Here is a 21970-nt window from a genome sequence, read left to right on the forward strand (position 1 = left end):
AGACTCCAAAGTCAGGAGGAAATGCCACTTCAGACAGCAGATTCCAGAGTCCTGGGCCCAGGGAGCACAGGGCCAGGTCTGGAGGGAACTAGGGCTCGAGTAATTGCATAACCAGAACCATCCGCTGGGCTCAGCGCTAAAAATATGCCCCAGGCAGCTATCTCTGCCAGGGCCTCGCCAGGCACCCAGCGTGGGAAAGGCTGATTCAGCCTGGGCACAGATGCCAGGCGCCGTGGGTCTGAGCCCCCTTGGGAAAAGGAGAGATTTCTCTCCAGGAGGACCCTCAAGAGTCCCCGTATCATATAGTTAGGAGCTGAGTTCCAGTCCTGGCTCTTCCATTTCTGAGTTATTCGGTTTTCTCATCCCTAAATGAGAGTGATCATACTGGCCCATGGGGGTCTTGGAAGGAGAGGGGATCAAGTAAGGCAGCATTAAGTGACACGCCAGCCATAACAGACCAGAGCTATTAATATTTTCCACTCTGAGGTTCGGGCTAGCTCCTATCAGCCACCAAAACCCTGCCAAGCCATCCTTCAGACTCCGGTTGAACCCCTCAGCATGGGGAGCTCGCCCCGTCCCTGGCATGGCCCATCTGGTTGCCTCTGTCAGCATCCCTACCCCAGCTTGGCCCAGCAGAGATGGGAAGATGGATGCAAGGGTCATGCTCTTCCAAGTCAGCTTTTTCCCCAGCTGAACACCAAAGCCCATCAGCTGAGGGGATGTGATCTGCAGAAACCCCTACTCTACTCCAGGCTGCCAAAGGTGATACCCACAATGGACAGCTGAGACCCTGAAAGAGGTTCTCACTGTCCCATGCCTCGTCTGGACACCCAGTGACCCCTAAAAACCCCACGTCCGCTCCAATGGACAACGTGGAAAAGGGATGCCAGACAGCATGAGGACACACAGCGAAGCTGGGACTCCAGGGGCAAAGGGATACAGGACATTGAAACAACCAGAACTCAAGCACGATGTGTGATCACTTACCCGAGGACCCCGTGCGCCAGGAGGTCCAGGAAGCCCAGGCAGTCCAGGGGGACCCTGAATAAAAAGCAGGAAGATAGCATCAGTGCCTCGTGGCAGAATAGAATGGGATCAGGTAGTCATTCAACAAACTTATGCAGAGCTCTGGGCATGAAGACCCCAGAGCTGAGAAGAGAGGTCCCTTGAGGTCCTAACCTGAGGAATTCTGCTCTTTGGGGCTTTCCGATCTTGGCAGCTGTTGTTTCTTGGTCTCTGACGCTCTCATCTTTTATTACATAGCTAATTTAGGGCATCGCCTCCTCCAGGAAGCCTTCTTTGATCCCTCCCCCAAGTTGGGCCAAGTCCCCTCTTTCCCTCTGCCTTAAAGGCCACTGTATTTTATTCGGGGAATTGTCTGCTTAGCAGCCCGCTCTCCCACTAGACCATGGTCTCCTCAAAGGAATTAATGGGATATGAGTCATCTCTCTCTCCCCAAACCTCAGCCAAATGTTTGAGAAACTAAAACAGCAAAAGACCTCAGAGTTCAGCCAAGTTCTCTGCAGAGCCTGAGCAGAGAAGGGACCTGTCCAAGGTCACACCGGCATCTCTGAGTCACACACAGAGAGTCAGTGTCACTAAAGGGTGTACGCCAAGGCTTTCAGGTTCGAATCCCAGTGCTGCCACCTACCAGCTGGGTTTGGGCAGGTTCCATAACCAGCCTGTGCCTATAAAATGCGGCAATAATACCCATCTCATCAGATCACTGCAAAGATGAAATGAGATGGCAAACATAACACGGTGCCTAGTATGCGATCGTCGCTCAAACGTCCCATCTAGTCCAGGAGTCATAGCCGGGTTCAGCCTCCATCATCACCCTCCAAGAACTTGCATCACCTCCTTCACTTGGTCTGGGCCCCACCTCCACCCTCTCCCCTCTCGTCTTCCTCCACACAGCCAGGTTCACCTTCCCAAGGCATCTCCCGGCTCAACAACACTTAGTGGCTCCCCATTTCCCCCATAAGACAGGCCTAATCCTGCCACACGGCATTAGGGGAGCACCTGTCTGTTTTCAGTTCTCTTCCTTCCCATAGGAAGCGAGGCACCCGAGCAGACTTGCGGAGCCGCAGGCTGACCTTCATGCAAATGCTGGTCTCACTATTTACTAGCTGGGGACTTGGCACAGAGCCTGCGGCCTGAGTCTCCGCGGCTGTCCTACACCACAGCTCCTGTCCTGTCTACATCAGAGGAGAAAAGGAGGATTATCTGAGTGCCTGATGTAAAGAACTGAACACAGAACTTTCAACGGAAGCCAGGCTTTCGAGGATGTGTGAGGCCTGGGGAATTCATTTGTTTCAAATAACCATCAATGAGATTCCAGGTTTCCTGCCCAGAGTTAGAATCGGTGTTGAAAACCCAGTAAGATTTGGCTGGTAATTAATCCAGATCTCACACTGGGCAGCCTCGGCTCACAGCTCTGGTCTGTGAACGCCACGTGCTTGCTCGTCCGTGAAAAAAACATCAGAAGAGAGAGCCAGACAGGCAGATATGGGTACCACCGAGGCCCCTGGGTCACTGGAAAGAGCCCCAGCTGGAGGGAGGGGGGCTGCTGCATGACCTCAGGCAAGTCCTGGGCACCTCAAGCTTCCAGGTACCTCTGGCCAAGCTGGCAGCCGGCAGCGTTCCTTCCGTCCAGAGCCCAGGGGTTGGGTAGACAGTTTCTAGTCTTCTATCTACCATTGCAGGTTTGAGAATCAAGGCCAGCCTACTCTGCTTCTCCCTGAGGAGCAGTAGAATACAGTATCAGACAGGGCCCTGGGTGCACACTGCGCACCCCCGCTTACTAGCTGTGTGGCTTTGGCCGAGTTCTTTCCAGTTTCCAAGGCTTCACTCCTTCACTGTAAAATGAGGCGGTAAGAGCACCTCGCTGACAGATAATCTATAAAAAGTGCTAATCCTGGTGCCTGGCAAACAGTTCATGCCCAGAAAGTTAGTGCTGTTTCTGTTAAGCAAGCTGCTGGAAACTCCCCAACTCAAAACATCAAGCCACCACCTTCCTCAGCATCTGTTTTGGGGGAGAGCAAAAGATTTCCCTTCCTAGAAGGCCCTTCCTCGGTCCGCCTCTTCCAAATGACCCAGAATCAAAGGGAAATGCGGGGGTCTGAGGCCAAGCATTCCCGTAGGTGTCATTCTCATGACCAAGCCCTTTTCATGGGTGAGAAAGCAGAGAGAGGCTCCGAGAGGCAGAGTGATTTACTCTAGGCCACACAGCTCAGAGAAGCTGGGTTTGACTTATTCTCCTATCCTGGGGAGCATCCACACAATCTTGGCCAGGTGCGTTGTGACTAGGTGTGCAAACCTGGGCCAGTCCCCCTCTCTGTAGGTATCTGTGAAATGAACATCCCAGAACCTCCCCGACACTGGGCATCTCCTGAATTTCTGGGTGGTGATGATTTCCTCTTCTAGGTTATTCGGCGGGAGAGAAAAGGTGAAATCATGCGCAGCTCCTAGAGAAGGGGGCCACGGCCCAGCAGAGTGAAGGCTGGGGTAGGGCTCCAAGGAGGGACAGTCTCTGCGGGGTGTAGCTCCCTGGTGGACCCTGGGAGGGCGGTCACTGCAGAGGCCTGGACACACCCTCTTGGCACGCTTCCTGCCCCAGAAATGGGGGCATCCAGCCTGGAGTCTGACCTCATCTGCAACATCTGCAGAGCAGACTTAAGTGCCAGTCAGGACCCATGGCCCGGCCTGGTGAGGTGAGTTCACAGCTGCACTCCTTGACACGGCAGCCCAGCCGCCCAGTCGCGTGCGTTCCCAGGTCCGACCCTCCCACACTCAGCGAGGCTGGATGCCCCCTGCCCCTCTCGCTTGATCCGAGACCCTGCCTGCTCCCCATGCAGTGGAAAAATGCTGCCATTTCTTTCCAAGGCCTGAAGCCTGAGCGAGTGACTCTGGGATGATTCACGAGGCCGGGGTGGGATTTTTCCACTCCACGCTGCAAACAACGGGGCCTCTGAGAGGGCCTGGAGCTGAGGGGGAGGGGCGCGGGGGCCGCAGGCCTGTCTGGGGGAGGTGGGCTCACGCAAACAGCGCCATGGAAACAACAAGCAGCCGTTCTGGGCTTTCCCCAAGGGTCCCGGCCCCCGACAGCCAGGCCTAGGGGAACCCCATCCCACGGAACAAGTCCACCCTTGTGTCCAGCGACAAGAGCCCGCCTGCCAAGCTTTGCAGAAGGAAGTAAGTCCTGGCTGGCCTGGCCCCTGGCAGCAAGCAAGAGAGGTTTCGCAGGCCTGGGACCTGGGAGACCCAAGTCCAATCCTGACCGTGCTGCTAACATCTGGGTGACCCTAAGCAATGACCTTTCATTCTCAGGGCTCTGCTCGGTGCCTGGTAGCTAGGTGGCGGGAGGCAGGGGATCTCAAAAGGCTCCTCCATCGCTATCTGAGCTCAAGATTATTCCCAAGGTTAATCCACAGGGTCCTGAGCTCTCTCCAGTCTCTGTCCTAGGGAAGAGAACACTCAGACAGGGCTTCTCAGTGAGGCCTTGAACAAATTACTTCATCTCCTTGTGCCTCCTGGCCTCAGTTTGCCCCGCTGTAAAATGGGAATACAATAGCTATATATATATATATATATATACATATATATATATATATATATATATTTTTTTTTTTTTTCCAAGATAACGTGTATGTGTGCGGGGAATTCTCCGTTCGCTCTCCAAATCCATTCTGTGTCCTGGGAAGCCCCCATCTACAGGCTGCACCCCCAGGCTTCTGGCTGAGTCTGGTCAACGGGCGGGCCCAGCAAGAAACTGCAGAGCAGGAGAGGGTGGGTGGGGCATTTCTCTCCCTTCTCCCTCCTTGCTGTATTTGGCTCCAGCTCCTGTCGGAGACCCTGGCTCACGTTTTAACGCCCTGGCTCGTGGCAACACCTTCCCCTCCTCTTGCACCTTCAGGTGGGACCCCATGCGCTTCTCCAGCGCTTGTTGATTCCCTTGCCGGTGCCCGCACCTCTGTAAACAGTCCCTTCCTTAAACTCCCCTCGGTTACACTGTTCCCTGCCTGGGCCACAGGACACAGCAGGCCAACTGCTCCACACACAGCCTGGCACGCAGCAGGAGCTCAAAGAGGAGACGCCAAAGACGGAGCCAACACTCCTCCATTCTCCTGTGTTCTAGATGATGCCAGGACAAGGGGTAAACGACTCACGATCTAGTTCTGATTCCTAACCGCCAACAGCAGCAAGGCCCCCGGGTCCGGAAGCTCTTGGTTCTCAGGGGGACAGTGCCCCTGCCTCAGCCATCAGCGCATCCCTAACCAGACTCTAATGTTGGAGGCAGACAACCCCCACAGCCGTGGAAAAGCAGGTGGTACCATACCCTCTTTTTACAGAGGTAAAAACTGAGATTCAAAGAGGTCAAGTGACTTGCCAAAGGTCACACAGCACCTAGCACCCAGAAGGCACTCATTCAACATCTGTTGAAAGAAGGAAAAGATGGCTGGATAAGGCAACGGTTCAAACTCAGGTCATTCCAAATCCAAATTCTATGTGCTTTTGCACTCCATGCGCCCTTCTTACCCCACCGGCAACAGAGATCTGTGTAACTTCAAAGAGCCTGGCCTGCGTGTCAGGACGACCTGTTTTTCGTAAGGATCAAATTCCTTCATTCATCTCCTAGATAGTCATGGAGTATCTGCTGCAGGCCAGGCGCTCAGCCGGGTCTCCCCGAGGTGACGCTTGGAAAAAGTGCAAGGGCGTGCAAATGCCAGCGGCCTGAGCGTGAATAAATAAGGCCTTGACTCGCCTCCTCCTGGGCGTGGGGCTTCTGTGCGGCTTCTGTGCAGCCTCTGTGAACCGCAGCCTCCCCGCCCCTACTCACCCGGGGCCAAGCTCAGCTTTTCCATGCTCCCCCCCCGCTCCCGGGGCTCCCACAGAGTTCCCTCTCGAAGTGGCTACAACTCCTGGCCAGCCTGGGCCAGAGCTGTGTCTCAGTCTCTGCCAGTCTCTCCCGTGCCCCTTGAGATCCACGTGGAACAGGTCAGATACAGCCTTGAAAACTCTCTCGGGGCTTTCCTAGTAGCTCAGTGGTAAAGAATCCTGCCTGCCGATGCAAGAGACACAGGTTCGATCCCTGGTCCAGGAAGATCCCACATATAGTGGAGCAACTAAGCCCGTGTCCCACAACTACTGAGCCTGTCCTCTAGAGCCCGAGAGCCACAACTACTAAAGCCCGTGTACCCGAGCCCAAGCTCCGCAACAAGAGAAGCCACTGCAATAAGCCCCCAGGCACAACTAGAGAAAGGCCCGTGCAGCACTGAAGACCCAGCGCAGCCAAAAATAAATAAACAAATAAAAATTATTTTTTTTAGAAAAGGAAAGAAAACCTTCTCAGGCTCTGAAAGGACCTGCAGTGAATTCTAAGAAAGGAATTCTCCCAAAGCCGGTCACAGAGGAGAGACAGCCTCAGGGAGCGGAAAGAAGTTCCCTATATCACCCAACAAATCTAGAACTCCCAGGTGGCCCTGGAGAGCCCTCAACTCGCTTCCTCACAGGAGGTGGGAGCTATTATCCTCTTACATTCTGCAGAAACTGAAGCCTAGTGTGGGTCAGGGCTGCAGAGCTAGTAAGGAGTGGAGCCAGGATTTAAACCCAGACTGGTGCGTACCCAGACTGTAGACAATTGAATCTCATGCCCGGGCACTGCAGCTTCCGCTCTGCTGGGGTTACATCCTGAATACATATGAGGGTTCTGGGTGGGGACAAGGGAGAACAGAAGGAACACTTGTCAGAATCAGTTCTGTCTCTGTTGCTCAAAGACGCCACTTCGATTAATAATTTCTGCTATCCGGTGAAATATAAATGATCAGCTTGCCACAGCAGACTGGACAAAGCTTCTAGAAGTTTCTTGGTTCCTACTGGAGTAAGATAAGTTTCCGAGCTGGGGGGCGGGCAGGATGAGGGGATTGCACAGGACGTCAGGCAGAATGGCACCCAGACAGAATGATGTCTTCCCTCTTGCCCTCATCTGTTCTGGGCTGGAGGAGCAGGAAGAGCCATGGTCCCCGCAGAAACTGCATCCCAATTCCTCCTGCTAGATCATTTCAGGTGCCCTTGGCCAAGGCTTTTGTCTCCCCAGCCCTAGTCCTCTCCTTCATAGAGCAGGGGTCAGGGCACACATCCTACCCTCTAGACCAGTTTCTACAAGGTCCTAAAGGAAGATGCTCCATGTTTGGAAATTACTCATGAATGTGCCAGGTATAGAAACAGAAGATGTTCTAGACACTGAACACTTCACTTGAGATCAAGGACAAGGCCTCCCTCTCTCAAGCCCCCGGCCTCTAAGCCCTGAGTCCTAGCGTCTCAGAGAGGACACTTAGGGGGTGGATTGGAACGTGCTGATCTTGGGGTCTGGAGCTGCGGCGTAAACTTCAGCTCAGCCTCCGACATGCTGTGTGGCTTTGGAGTGAATCCTGGCCCTTTCTGGACCCAGTCTCTAGGCTCCCCACCTGCACAATGGCGAGGGTGAATTGAATGATCCCTAAGCACCCATCCACTGATTAGGTCAACTCCAGCACCTTCTTTGATCAGGGTGGGAGGAGTTCAAGGCCAGTTCCTAACTGGTGAGGCCTCCTGCCGACCCGCATCATTAAACTCCAGGAGGAAAGTCCGCAGCTCAGGCAGCCAAGCGGCCCCGAGGCAGAGTCTACACCCTGGGAACCTGCTCCTGCTCCAGCTCTGCAGGCTCAGCCATGGCCTCTCTTGCTCTGCATCACACACACCCCTGGGGGACAGGGCTGGCCCCCTCCGCTGAGTGGCGTGGAGACCCTACACTTCACCCTCCTCTGTCAGAGGGGGACAATGCACCCCCTTTCAACCTCACAGCCAGCCCCTGTGAGGGAAGCTGAGCTGTCACAGGCCAAAGGTACCTGGTGCCTGAGTAGGACTGGGTAGCCTGGAGGGGGGAGAAGCCTGCTTCCCTCGGCTCCCCGCTCCCTACCCTGCCAATTTCAGAATGCGGGACCTGAACAGAATGTTGACATAATTGCAAAGCAATGCATACAATTTCCATAAGTTCTACAATATGGTTATAATAAATACGGGCTCTCAGTCCCCTTGGAGACAGACTGAATAAATATTATTCCTCATGATTATTAAAACTCATTAAGTGTGTTTGTAAGGCCTGGGAATTCCCAGCATCTGCCAGTGCCTCCACATTGCGGGGAGCCTAACCCCAAGCCCAGGGCCTGGCGGGAGACTCGGCCCCGGGAAGGAGGAACCCACACGGTGGTCACCTCCAAGGCAGGAGAACAGAGTGGAGGCCAAGCTTTCTGGAAATGCCATCTCATCAATCCGCCCCCCCCACCACCCGGAGGAATTGGCCTCCAGCTGCAGAAAGGTCGTTGCCCCTGGAGACAGTCCCAGGCACCCTGGAGGCATCAACCCCAAGACATCTCCTGCACGTGGAATGTTCTTTCTTTCTTCCTTGATTGTTCACGTTCACCCTGACCCTTTTTACCCCAAACTCCTCTACCAGCGCCCACAAATCAAATGGCTACAGGAGCCGGGCAGGTAAAAGAAACAAGATGAAAGGACTGGGTTGGAAGACCAATCAAGAGATGTGTGGATGAGCACAGACAGGAGCGGGCCTGTCCTGTCCAAGGAAGCAGCCGCAACCTGGCCACAACCCACGGGCCACTGCCTCTCTCCCTCTTCCAAGAAAAGCTGGTCACCCCGTCTTTTATAAGAAATCTCTCACATTCAAAAAATATTAATCACTTATTAAATATTTTTTAAACAATGTTGCATGTGCCAAACAAAACATATTCAGGACTACTCATGGACAACCTTCGCCTGAAACTTGTGGACAAGCCAGGGGCCGGGAGGAGCTCTGGTCCAGGAGTCAGAGAGGTGGCCTTTGGGGACTGCAGGACCAGGGGCTAGTCAGTTCGTGGTTTTCCTTCAGCCACTCAACCTTTACGGTTATGTTAGCGCACAGTCACCTGGGGCTTGGGCCAACCAAAGCCCAGAGGTGCTCTTACCTGGAGGGGGGCACCAGACCCAAGTTCATCCCAGGGGACCACAGATCTGAGGCAGGATGTGCAATTCATGAATATGGGAGAGATGGAGGCATGGGGGGGGGCCTGGGTTCAAGTCGAGGCTCTGCCCGTAACCAGCTCTTCGCTCTAGTTTCTCCTCCTCTGCCCTGATCAAGAGCAACCGCCCCACCGCCCCTATCAGTCACTCAAGCTCCAAGCAGCACGCACACCCACCCAGTCTTACCGGCAAACCACAGTCTCCCTTGGGTCCCGGAGGTCCGATCAGCAGCAGGAAAGGTGTGGGTCCCACCAGGTGGAAGAACGAATAGCCAGTACTCATGGGCTGGGGGCTGGAGGACAGGAAATGCGCTGGGGCCAGCGCTGGGGCCGGGGTGGTCTGTTGCCTGGCCCGGGGCTGCCTGGGGCTGGACTCCCTTGTCGGATCATTCAGCAGGACATCTCGGGCTGCCTTCCCGGATCTGAGCGGGATGGGCTTCCGGGGTCTGGCTTTCTTTGTGGCTTCTGATCCAGTGGGTTTCTTGCTTCCAGTGGAGGCTGAACCAGGAGCAAGGGTGGGAGGCATCGCTGTGGCCAGTGGCCGAGCGGTCCTGGGAGGGCTAGGACTGGGGACAGGTGATGAGGGTGGGACTGTGGGTGGGGGAGGTCTGTGTGTGCTGGTGCGGGCAGGAGCCGGCTCACTGGCACGACTACTCATCTTGGCCTCAGCCTGGACCACTGGGGGCAAAGGCTTTTGAGAGGAGCCAGCAGCTGGAGGTAGGGGCCGGGCACTGGGTGGCGGGAGTCTGGGCATGCCGGAGTTCCTCTGGATCGGCTTCGCTGTGGGACGGGAGACTTTGGCAGGAATGGGCTGGGAAGTAGGTGGCACCAGCTTCTTGGTGGGTGGGGCTGGCTTTGTGAAGGCAGGCAGAGCTGTCTTCTGGGTGGGGCGGGGGCTTCTGACCGGGGTAATTGAAGGAGAAAGGGCTGACGAGAAAGGTGTGGCAGGGTGACTCTTGAGGGTCTTGGTGGCTGTGTTCTTCTGCAATGGCTGGACAGATCTGGGGGAGCTGGCGGGAGGGACCGGGGACACGGGAGGAGGCCCTTCACTGGCTGATAGCTTGGCGGAGGGCAGGGGGGTCCAGGCTGGATGGGATGGGATGGGCTGGGGCAGGCCTGTGGTGCTAGTCCTCGTGGGCTTGATGGGCACGGTCACCCCAGGCCCCCTGCCTGCCGGCCGTGACCCCAGGGCTGGCATGGCAGTGGTCAGGTTCTCCAGGCCCAGCCGGGCGGGGTCGCTCTGGAAGGTGAGGGGTGTGCCAGAGTCTCGGGGGAAGAAGGGTCCCAGCTGAGGCCGGTAGGTGTCAGCCTGTCCACACTGCTTTCTCAGGTGGGTACAGTAATTATGAGCGACCTGCGCCACGGGGTAGATACTGAACTGGCACAGGGCCCCCTCGAACTGGACCGCCTGTGGGCTCATCTTCCCAAAGAGGAACAAGCCGTCAGGGTCGAGCGCTGGGTCCCTGTGGAAAGGCAGCGAGATGGGCACCCGGCGCTGCCCGCAGGCCGTCACCAGGGTGACCGCGCGGCCGCGGAGCTCCAGGGCCAGGTGGTGCCAGCGCCCGTCGTGGACGTCGAGGTCGAAGGCCACGGAGCGCCGGGGCCCCAGGTGGACCACAGTCTTGCCGGGGAGGAACTGCAGGCCCAGCTGCAGCTTGCGCTTCCGGCTGCGGACGGCGAAGAGGAAGGCATGGTTCACCCGGTGGGAGCAGAGGCTGAGCACCAGCGCCAGCTCCGTGCCCAGGGCGGCAGGGATGATGGCGGCCGTGGGAGCCTGGAGCCGGGCCCGCTGCGTGAAGATGAAGCCCGTCTGGAACGGGATGACCCCCGGGGGCGGGGGGCTCCGGCCGCCCGCCGCCTTCGTCCAGCTGAGGCCCAGCCGCTGGAGGACGTCCACATCTGGAGAGGGAGGGCAGGACGGGACAGAGGGCACGGTCAGGGCCTGCTTCCGGCCACAGCGACAGTGAGGACAGCCCACCCACTGCTGCCTGCTGCCCCACGGCTGACTGACAGAGCAGAGCTGGAACCAGCCCCTTGCTGGGCCGTGTGATCTGTGTATATACAGACCGTCCTTCACTCCCAATGCAGTTATAGCCCCATACAGCAAATGTCAGCTGAAAACATCCTAAGTCAAAGAAAAACTTAATACACCTAACCCAGTGAGCATCACAGCTTAGCCTAGCCTACCTTAAACTCAGAACACTTATCTTTAGGCTAAATCAGCTCACACAAAGCCTGAAAATGAAAGTTGCCCAGTTGTGTCCAACTCTTTGTGACCCCATGGACTATACAGTCCGTGGAATTCTCCAGGCCAGAACACTGGAGTGGATAGCCTTTCCCTTCTCCAGGGGATCTTCCCAACCCAGGGATCGAACCCAGGTCTCTGGCATTGCGGGCGGATTCTCTACCAGCTGAGCCACAAGTGAAGTCCAAGAATACTGGAGTGGGTAGCTTATCCCTTCTCCAGCGATCTTCCCGACCCAGGAATTGAACCAGGGTCTCCTGCATTGCAGGCGGATTCTCTACCAACTGAGCTATCAGGGAAGCCTCCACACAAAGCCTATTTTACAACAAAGTGCTGAATATCTCATATTGAATGCTATACTAAAATCGCTGACTCGATGGACATGAGTTTGAGTAAATTCCAGGAGTTGGTGATAGACAGGGAGGCCTGGCGTGCTGCGATTCATGGGGTCGCAAAGAGTCGGACACAACGGAGCAACTGAACTGAACTGAACTGATACCAAAAACAGGGCTTCTCTGGTAGCTCAGATGGTAAAGAATCCGCCTGCAATGTAGAAGACCCAGGTCTGACCCCTGGGTCAGGAAGATCCCCTGGAGATGGGAAAGGCAACCCACTCTAGCATTCTTGCCTGGAGAATTCCTTGGACAGAAGAGCCTGGTGGGCTATAGTCCATGTGGTCGCAAAGAGTCAGACACGACTGAGCACCTGTCTCACACACACATACTAAAACTGAGAAACAATGATTGTGCTGGTTCAGATGGTTTGAGTGTGTGGGTTGTCTCCCTTTGTGATCCTACGGTCAGCTGGGAGCTGTGGCTGCTGCTGCCCAGTGTCACAGAGACAATCGTACTGCATATCGCTAGCCCAGGAGAAGATCAAAAAGATCAAAATCAAACACTCCAAGTATAGTTTCACTTTTGCACCATCATTAAGTCGAAAAATCATAAATCGAACCATTGTCAAGTTAAGGACCGTCTGTAAGTGGCTAAAAACACAGACGCTGAAGCCAAGCTTCCTGAGTTCAAATCCCAGCTCTACCACTCATTAGGGTTGTGATGTCAGTGCCTCAGTTTTCCCATCTTTTAGATGGGATAATAGGAGTACCAAAACTCAGAAGGACGTGGTGAAGATTAAATGAGCTAATGCCCCTGGTGGGGGGGGGGGGGGAGTGGCCTGGCACAAAATAAGCACGTTTGAAGGATAGCTATTAATATGAAAAATAATGATAATCACCAAATGCTAGAGCTAAGAGTATTAGAGACTGCCCAATGTGGCGTTTCCCCCTTTCTCTGCCTGAAAAGCCATCTCCTCCAGGAAGCAGTCCCATAAGTGAGGGACCAACAGGAATGTTGGTGTCACCAGAGCTTGGTAAGGATGTCCAGGGGACTGGACTAGTTTGATCATCTTCAGGAACCCTAGTCTGCTAGAGCAGACTGCTGGGGGAGCCACTGTCTACACGGAAGGCAGAGGACATTTCCAGTGACCCCCCTCTTCCCTATGTGGCTTTGGAGAGAGCAGAGGAAGTAATCAAGGCATTCTTGTAACCTCTGTCCTCTGGCAAAGTGTTTGGACATCTGACCGTGGTCTGGCCAGGTCACATCCGCCTGGTAATTACACTGGCAAGAGTTTGCCAGAGCAAAAGGAGGGTTTCCAGGGTGTTTATGGAAAGGTTTCCTGACCTTGCCTCTCATCGGGTCATTCGGCCTCCTTCAGTCAGCTGAGCTGCCAGCGCCTGCAGAAGCCTGCTCGGGAGCCCCATCTCAGCAGGAACGAACAGGCTCCATCTGGAACTGGGCTCTGGGAAAGGTCCAAAGGCCCCCTCCCCTGAGCTCTGCATCCTGACCCCTGAATGTGGAAAGCTCTCTCCCTCATCACCTAGAGTAACGGGCGTGCGCTGGGCTGAATGCAGCCGGCTCGCAGACCCTAGGCTGACTGCTGTGAGATGGATGGACAGAGAGACAAATGGGCTGGGAGAACCTCAGAACCTGGGCACTGGCAACATTGAAGCATAATGGCTCCATGGCAGGCTCTGCAAACAGAAGGCTGGACTTTAGAGCCAGACAAGACCACCTGCAGGTCTGGACTCTGAGCCTCCATTCCCCCCACTATAAGATGAGGCTACGAAGAGTGCTGACGTCACCAGGGCCCTGGGAGATGATAAGGCGGTCTTCCTCTCGATCCTCACCCACACCTGCACTCTGTGCCTCTGATCACGTTTCTTCCTGCACTCCCCCCACCTCCCATTGCCAGGCCAGTTTCCCTGCCTGTGAGACAAGGGAAACCCGACCTGGAGGTGGCCGCAGAGTCCTAAGAACATTCTAAAAACTGTAGCTGCAGGCTGCTGTTTCAGGTTGTGGCTTGAAGGCTCTTATTCCTCTCTAGGACCCAAAGGCCTTCGCTTCACTTCAAATTCCTCCTTTCTCCCACCTCTGTCTGTCCCCAGGTCCTAAGCTAAAATAAGCCACCATTTAAGGATTCTCTGAGTAGCAGCATCTTTTATACACTTAATCACGGAAAGCCGCTTACTACCATAAAATGCTTCTCACTATAAACAACTTAAAAGGGAGGAGCTCCTTTTTAAAGCCACCTCTCCTCTCTCCGCATCCCACCTCACCAAGGATCGAAAGGCTCCCAGCCCTGCAGACCTCACTCTCTGCACCCTACCACTTATAGCCCCTCGCGCTCGCCCCGAGAAGATGACAACCGGCTAGGCCAGGGGGCACCGAAAAGGTTCCCCTTATCACCCTCTCCAGGTGGGCTTTAAAGCTGAAACCATGCAGTCTCCAGGCCTCCCCTGCACACTCGCTGTAGTTCAGGGGCCAAGTCCTCCCGACTCAGCTACCTGGAGCTGGCAGAGCTGGTCACCGCTGAGCCTCCAGGGGTCTCTGACCACTGCGGACTCCATGGAGATACAGAAGGGCCACTCTTGCCCCAACTTTACAGGTAAATATATAATCAACAATAAGAAGAAGAACTGATGTTTATTGAGTATTTACTACGTACCAAGTGCTTTACAAGCATTAACTCTTGACTCTCTCCATCATCTATGAAGCAGGTACTATCTGTCATCCCCACTCTTTTGGAGAAGAGGGTGAGAAAGCTGAGCTATATATAGTGTTGGGTTGGCCAAAGTTTCCTTTGGGTGCCCCTACAACGAACGAACTTTTTGGCCAACTCAATAACTTGCCCAGGGTCACACAGCTTATAATCAGAGCTGGGCTTGAAACCCAGGCTGCTTGGCCCCAGGTCCTTCCTTCATCACTATGCCTTCCTGCACTGGAGCCCCTTGACTGCTTGGAAGGCAGGCTAGAGACGTGAGCAGGATCCCATCATGGGAGAGGAGCTGGGGGACCAGGGAATGAATTCAGCCCAACGCCGAGATGGAGGGACCCGGCCAGCTGGCCGCAGCAAGATCCCTTTATTACATAAACCTGGCTTCATGCTGCCCCAGCCTCTCCGCCCCCAACCACCCCCCCCTTCCCAGTGCCTGACTCAGGACTCTGGACAGCTGTTCACCTACTTTGTGGGGGAAACAGCAAGCTTGGAAAATATGACATTTGCACAAAATGTTGCTGGGCGGCAGAAGTCTCTTCCGGGCACAGCCCTCCCCTCCCAGGGGCCCAATCCCTGCCCAGCAGCCAGGGCAGGCCACAGGGGCTCTGGGAGTGCCCGGTGCCTGTCCCGGCACACGGGCCGGGCGTGCAGGATGGGGAGGGGCTGCTATTTTAAGAGGCATTGTGGCTGCTTGACAAACAGATGTGGGAGACGTTTCAGTTTCCATGCACAGCTATGTGGCCAGCCCCCTCCGCCCCCCCACCCGCCACCTGGGGCCCCCTGGACAGATCCTCAGGGATAGCAGGGAAAAGCAGCATCTCACGGGAAGGGAAGTGCAGATCACAAGAGTGGTCAAGGATGCTGGAGGCCTTCGTGCCTCTTGTCAGCCCTTCTTGGGGTACCCATCAGACAAAGGGGGGCAACTGAGGCTTACTGACCTAGTATAACTTACTCACATTCTGTCCTGGAGAGGAACAAAAGCATCGCCTCTACATTTCTGCACTGAGCACTTCCTACCCTCACAAAACATCAAACGGCATGCTTTCAAGGCCGGAGAGAATTTGTTAATGATTGGCTCCATTCTACTGATGAGAAAATTGAGGTACTGAGTTCCCCGTTAGGAGCACCGATGTCTCCTACCCCTGCATTCCCAGATCCCTTCCATCCTGCTTTGTCTCCCCCTGGACAAAGAGAAGAGACAGTTACCTTCAGGAGCTCCTTGGGTGGAGGCCAGGTGACAGGCGAGCGAGACTAAGATCCAGGTGAAGAGAAACCCCCTAGAGACCAGGAGACACAAGCAGATGCGGCATCAGCTTCCACCCCTTGCGTCCAGATCCGGCCGGGGAGTTGGGAGGGGATCCTCCAGCCCCTGTCCCACCCCAGTCCTGCCCAGGGGAGGCGGGAGGTGAGGTGCAGACTCTAGGACCCCATCGGACCAGCCCACACTCCTGGGGTCCAGGCACAACCTTCTGAAAAAGGAACTGCTTACACAGTACAAATACAATCTCGCTTTTTACAGATCAGTAAATCAAGGTCACAGGCAAGAAGCCCTGCCCAGGACATCAGGAGACTCAGGGTCCAGATCAAAATCTGCCACTGATGCACTGGGCAACAGAAGACCAGCCCCTGCGCCTCCCTGTCGCTGGACCTCAGTCTCCCCATCTGTATTATGGCCTCAGGACTTTGAGACCCAGTAGGCAGCAGAGCCAGGGAGGAAAGGTCAGCAGGAAGACCAGAGGGATCTGCTTAGATGACAGGTATCTTCAAAGGGCAGGAAAGAGAAGAACTCAGTCTCCAGACTCAGGGCCGGGGGTGGCAGACGACCGCTGAGCCAGGACCACTGCATGTTAAGGAAGCTGCCTACTAGCTTCATGCTCACAGAAAATGGAAGAGGGAAGAAGAGAAGAGGAGAAGGTGGGGAGTCAGCCCCCCTCCTCAGGTGCAAACCTGGCCCCATTGCATACCAGCTGTATGACCCTGGATGAGTCCCTCAGCCTCCCTGAGCCTGTCTCCTTCTCTGCAATTCAGCTGACGTTCCCTATCTTGCAAGCCAGGCGTGAGGATTAAATGAGCTCATGCATGTCAAGGGCTCGGACTGCTGCCAGCCACAGAAGTGCTTCTTAGACCAACCCTGCTGCCCTTGCATGCTGGGTCCCAGAAGGGTTAATGCTCTGCTCAGGGGCTCCTGCCAAGATGGGCAGAGGCAGTGATCCGATTTCACCTTCCTGTGGGAGCAGCCACTGGTGACACCCGAAGCCACTGGGGCATCTGATCCCCAGGCAGGCAAAGGGGAGGGCGGCACGTGGCCAGAGTCGGCCAGCCAGGAGGCAGGCAGAAAGAACCCTGCCAGGCGGGTGGTGAGGGCAAAGGCTGGGACACGCTGGCCCAGGATCCATTTCCAAGAGGAAGGCTAGGATGGTGTGCTTCTGGGGAATTGTGTAATCCAGGAAACCCATCTGCCAGAGTGGATGTCGGGAGCCCCAGGTTCTTCCTAGCTCCCTGGGGGCTTTGGAAAACAAGCTCACGCTCTGTGATTTAATAGCAAATCCTCCAATTTAATTGTAATTAGCATCAGTGGGAATCCTGACCTAGACAATGGAGAAGGCACTGGAGGTTACCTACCCATAGCCTCCCCCTTCTTCTTGCTTGTTCAGGGAGACATGAACTACAAAGGAAATTAGATACCTCTGGATAGATCTAAGTCCATCTTGGGAATTTGCCATGCCAGTGACTGGTTTAGGCCTGCATATATGATGCAAATTTGGCCAATGAGATGTCAGGAATGTCTATCAGGACCTCGAAGAAAACATTTCAAAGAAACACAGTAAGGGCTTTCTTCTAGCCTTTGAATGTTGTTGAATGAAGACTTGCTGCTGCAGCTATTTTGTGCACATGAAGTAACAAGCCACATGAGCCTGTGAGAATATGCCAGAAAGGAAAAACGGTGGGTGTTTGATGACACTTGAGATGCCGAATTGTCCAATCCCATTACAGCTTTTCCTTTGGACCTCTTGATATAGAAGGTAATGAGTCCCTTACTGCTTAAGCCATGTTCAATTGGGAATTACATGCAGCATAAGGCAAGCTAGCCGAAACAGCACGCAGACGCTGATGGCGGTCCCTTGAAAGCCTTCGGCTTCTGGGCCTTAGCACATGCCAATCTCAAGTGCTCTGGACTCCACTCTTTTGCCTGCTCAGCTCCCACTCACGTGTTAGTCTAGCCAGGGTGTCATTTCACACCGTCTGCTGCATGTATCTCCCAAGGTATCCCATGTATATCTGTCTATTTTCCTGTCTCATTTTCTAACTCAAATCCCTGAAGGACAGGGCCTACGTCTGTCTTGGATTCCCAGCACCTGGCAGGCATGTAGTAAGTGTTCAGTGTATTTTTACAGAAGAAATGAGTATCATCTGGAACTACAGGACTCTGGACTTTAAAAATAGTATCTTCCCAAAGACTTAATGCCAGTAGGCCCACCCCACCTCTGACTTTTTCCAAGGATGCTCCTGGATAACCCTTGCTCCTTCCTTCTCTTCTCCAATCTGCTGCCACTGCCGTGAGAATGCTTTTTACGTGAGACCTGTCCTCCCTGTCTCCAGCTTACCACCAGCAACAGTGAAAGGTCAGTGCCTAGCTGCCCTCAGTTGGGAGAGGGGTAGAGGCTGACCCTTCTGGCATGTCCTGCCTACTTAGAGCAAATAGTAGCCCCATCAGCTGCGACAAACCATAAGAGGCAGCTCTTTTTGATGTGACAAAAACTGAGCCTTAGGGAGGGCAGGTACTTTCTCAAGGTCACCATGGGCAGACTCTGAGGACACAGGTCTTCAGTACAATTTCCCATACCCACCAGGTAGCTACTCCAGGAAGCTGGCCAGATCTACTGGGGAAGAGCCATCTCCTACATCCTACTCTTGGTAGTTCCAAAGCACAACTGCGTATCAAAGGCTCTGAGAAGTTCTGCAATAAAGAAATCAACTGCCCTTTCTGTTGGTCAGCAGTCCCTGAAACTAGAGGACCAGAGAACTCATTTCTCCCGAGAAGACCTCCTCAGAAGACAGTGCTCCTTGCTCTGCAGTGTTCCTGCAGCCTCACTAGTTTCTGCTCCATTTCCTTTCGGTCTCCTCTTTTCCCAGCCTTTTCCAGGCACCAGCCCTCATTCCTTGAGTCTCTCCCTGTGTCGTCACATCCACCCTTCTGGATGCTCCCCAAGCTGATAAAGACAGGCCAGGTGGAGAGGGGAAGGTACAAGAACCACGCACATCCTTCTCGGTCAATTTCTCCTGCTGGAGTTATGCCAAGGTGACTACCCTGTAGAGAATAAAAGGATAAATTCAGAGGCAATATGTGTAATCCCAGGAGAAAGAAGACTCCCAGGGGAGATGGGATCAGACTAGCCCCTTCAATTAAGCTTCCTAACACCATGGTTACTAACTCGAGAATTTCAGCTCTGAAAGAGCTATTTAAAAAAATATTTGTCTCCCTTCCATTCACCTCAACAAATGCAACTGACCCTCTCAGACCTGGATTCCTTGTGCACTTGACCCAGAAACTTCCAAAGTATAGCAAGGGAGTATAGAGTGTGAGTGAAGTGGGCTTTCCTGGTGGCTCAGCTGGTAGAGAATCTGCCTGCAATGTGGGAGACCTGAGTTCAATCCCTGGGTTGGGAAGATCCCCTAGAGAAGGGAAGAGCTACCCACTCCAGCATTCTGGCCGGGAGAGTTCCATGGAGTATATAGTCCATGGGGTCACAACAAGTTGGACAAGACTGTGTGACTTTCACTTCACTTCATAGAGTGGGAGAAGGTCCTCTGAGATCATTTTGAGGCCAGATTCTAGTCTCATCCCCTTTGGAGAGATGGGCCACTGAGGCCCAGAGAGGGGAAGCAACTTGCCCAAAGCCACACAGCATGTCAGTGACCCACATCATCTGACTCCACTACTTAGCAGACCATTTTCGCTTGACTCGTCTCCCAAGAAGAATTCAAAGACTTACAGGGACTTCCTACTTGCCAGAGACCAGAGCCCCAGCCTTCACCAACAGGAACAGAGATGCAGCCTAGGGAGCCAACAGCCATCTAAGTAAGCTCCAGGACTGGAAAGTTGGCTCCCAGAGGGAGGCCTGCCGATTCTTTTGCTCCCGTTCCAATCCTGTTTAGGCTACTGCTAATAACGTTTAGTGCCTGCGCTGGCTCAGAGCTTTGTTCTTCCAGACTTCTGTTTTCACCGCTGACTCGTGGGCCCTGGCTCAGCGAAGCCAGGGCTCCAGAATGTCGGGAAGACCAGAGCACAGGGGCCAGGGATGGCAGAAGGCGGCCGGAACGGAAGCCATGAGTTAGGGAGCCTGACCTTGGAGACACAACCTGGCCACTGAGCCCTCCAAGAAGGGATCCCAGGTGTTCCTCTCTCCTGCAAAAAGCCCTCTGCCAGTACACCCAAAGTGGTTACTCTTGGACCACGAGGCTGCCAGAACCTGCAGCTGGCTTGCATGATTTCCTCCTCCATCCTTGTTACCTGAGAACACAGGGGAGCTTCAGGGACCGATACCAGTCTGAACATCCACTGAGCGCTCAGAGCTGAGACCCGGGGCATAGAAACACAAGGCCAAGTAGATCCATGGTCTCTGGGCTTGGCTGTGCTCCCATGGAGTGAGCTGGGAAGGATGTTGGCCAGAGGACCACAGAAAAGAGAAGAGGGGTGAACCTGTCCCACCTGCCTCCATGGACTGGCCAGGCCCCATGTGCCCAGACAGCCACGCCCCGGCCTTCTTCACACCTTACACCTCTTCTATGGGAACACAGACAGGTCATCTGTCTGGACAGGATGCGGCCCAGAATTTTCCAGCTGACTCACACATCCATTCAAGATGAAGTGAATAATGATACAAACAGCAGCTGCCATTTATTGAGCACTTACTACATGCCAGGCCCTGTTCTAAAAGCCTTTTACAAGCACAGCCCCACTAATCCTCACAAAACCCTGCTTGCTGGAAATGAAGATGCCTGTTTGGGGGATGAGAAAAAGGAGAAGCGGAAAGGCAAGGTGCCCGCCCCAGCTTGCGGAACAGAGGCAGGGATTCACACGGCCTGACTGCCACACTCTCCCTGCTCATGGGTGTGAGTTTATGTTTTGCTTCCGTTTCCACCATCAATTGAAATGGCATTTCGTGGGTCGGGCAGGTTGTGGGGTATCAAGGGGGTCCCTGAAACACAGAGAGAGAGGAAGAGAATATGCCAATAAAGTAACAGGTAGAGTGTGCTCAGAGAGGGGCAGACAGGGGGTTGGTTACATGTGGAGGGCAGGGCCCCCGCCAGTGCAACACCAGGGTTGCTGATGGCTCCACCATCAACAGCAGGGTTGCTGATGACTGAGCCTGGGGGTGGGGTGGGGGGTACGGTAGGCTTATGGAAGCATAAGGAAGGGGGAGTGCTCTGAGGACAGGGAGGACGAGAAGCAAAGAGAAGCCTGGGATGCTCCATAACAGTGTTGTGGAACCTGATCTGGGAGGTGCAGAAGAGCAAAGCTAGGGGGCCAGCGGGCAGAGCATCTGGGGTACTGCAGTGGCTGGGCCTCAAAGCCACGGGACTGCCCACTTGCCTAAAGCATGGGCCCCACTGTGGGGTGCTCTCCTGGCGCTGCTTCTCTACCCAACCGCTGGCATCTGCCCTGGCACAGGGTCTTCTGGAGAAAATGAGTCAGCAGGGCCCTTACTGGTGGTGGGGTATGTGTGTGGGGTATGTGTGTGTGTGTGAGCGCGCGAGCGCGTTGCGGTGGGGGGTGGGGGCGGGTGGGGGAATCTCAGCCAGCCAGCTTTTTCCAAGACATGGGAAAGAAAGGGGGAGGCATGCCCCCCTGATTCCAGCGCAGAGGGGGCAGGACCCTGTGGGGTAGGGCGGAGCTCCAACCCAGACCAGCCTCTTGGGAACAGTCCTCTGCTCCTGGGGGCAGGAAGGACAGGGAGCAAGCTCTGTGCTTCTCCAGGCCAGCGGTGAGCAGGAACCACAGTCCGTGGGGCCCGGAGGGGCTGCTCCCCGCCTGCTCACTCCCACACACACCCACACCAGTGAATCCTCCTGCACACGCTCCCTCTTTACAACTCCTACTCCACAGGCTGGGAACCAGAGATTCCCTGGCCCTCAGGGGCCCGCGGGGGCTCACATCTGTACCGTGAGGGGTTCGAATTAGTCATCTCCCCGGGCCCTTTCTGCCCTGACATGCTGGCTCTCACTTTTTCTAACACAGATGACGGGAAAGCGACAGGAACTCAGGACCACCCCCACTGCCACCCCGCGCCTCCCCAAGCAAGGAAGCGCTGAGACACACAGACCCAAACAGCCTGACACACACGCGGCGATTTCCAGAAACAGGGGACGTGCAAAGACACACAGTCACCGAGACAGAAGCAGGAGCCCTGGAAATCTGCAGTTTCCCAAGAACAGACAGAAACGGAGACTTACAGACTGGGGACCTATGGACGCCCACACGGGAACACTTCGAGACAGCCAGAAACGGAGACCCTCCTCCCCCATGCATCCAAAGAGCCCCCTCCGCCTCCCCCGCCCACCGCTCCAGGCACCACCCCCAGCCCTCAATCTCGACCCCCGGGCGGGCTCTGTAGCG

The 21970-nt window shown here is 54.8% G+C and overlaps 1 protein-coding gene across 1 annotated transcript in view; it reads right to left on the reverse strand.

Moving 5' to 3' along the window:
- Positions 1-21566, reverse strand: part of COL27A1 (collagen type XXVII alpha 1 chain) — a 146843-nt gene extending 125277 nt beyond the window's left edge. The window contains exons 1-4 of the mRNA XM_061163229.1: positions 21517-21566; positions 15559-15629; positions 9241-10952; positions 988-1041 (exon numbers count right to left, since the gene is read on the reverse strand). Of these exons, the coding sequence (XP_061019212.1) occupies positions 988-1041; positions 9241-10952; positions 15559-15629; positions 21517-21566 (1887 nt within the window). The remainder of the gene's footprint in view (positions 1-987; positions 1042-9240; positions 10953-15558; positions 15630-21516) is intronic.
- Positions 21567-21970: the final 404 nt, after the last annotated feature.

This window comes from Dama dama, chromosome 16 (genome assembly GCF_033118175.1).
Source record: "Dama dama isolate Ldn47 chromosome 16, ASM3311817v1, whole genome shotgun sequence".
Taxonomy (NCBI): Eukaryota; Metazoa; Chordata; class Mammalia; order Artiodactyla; family Cervidae; genus Dama; species Dama dama.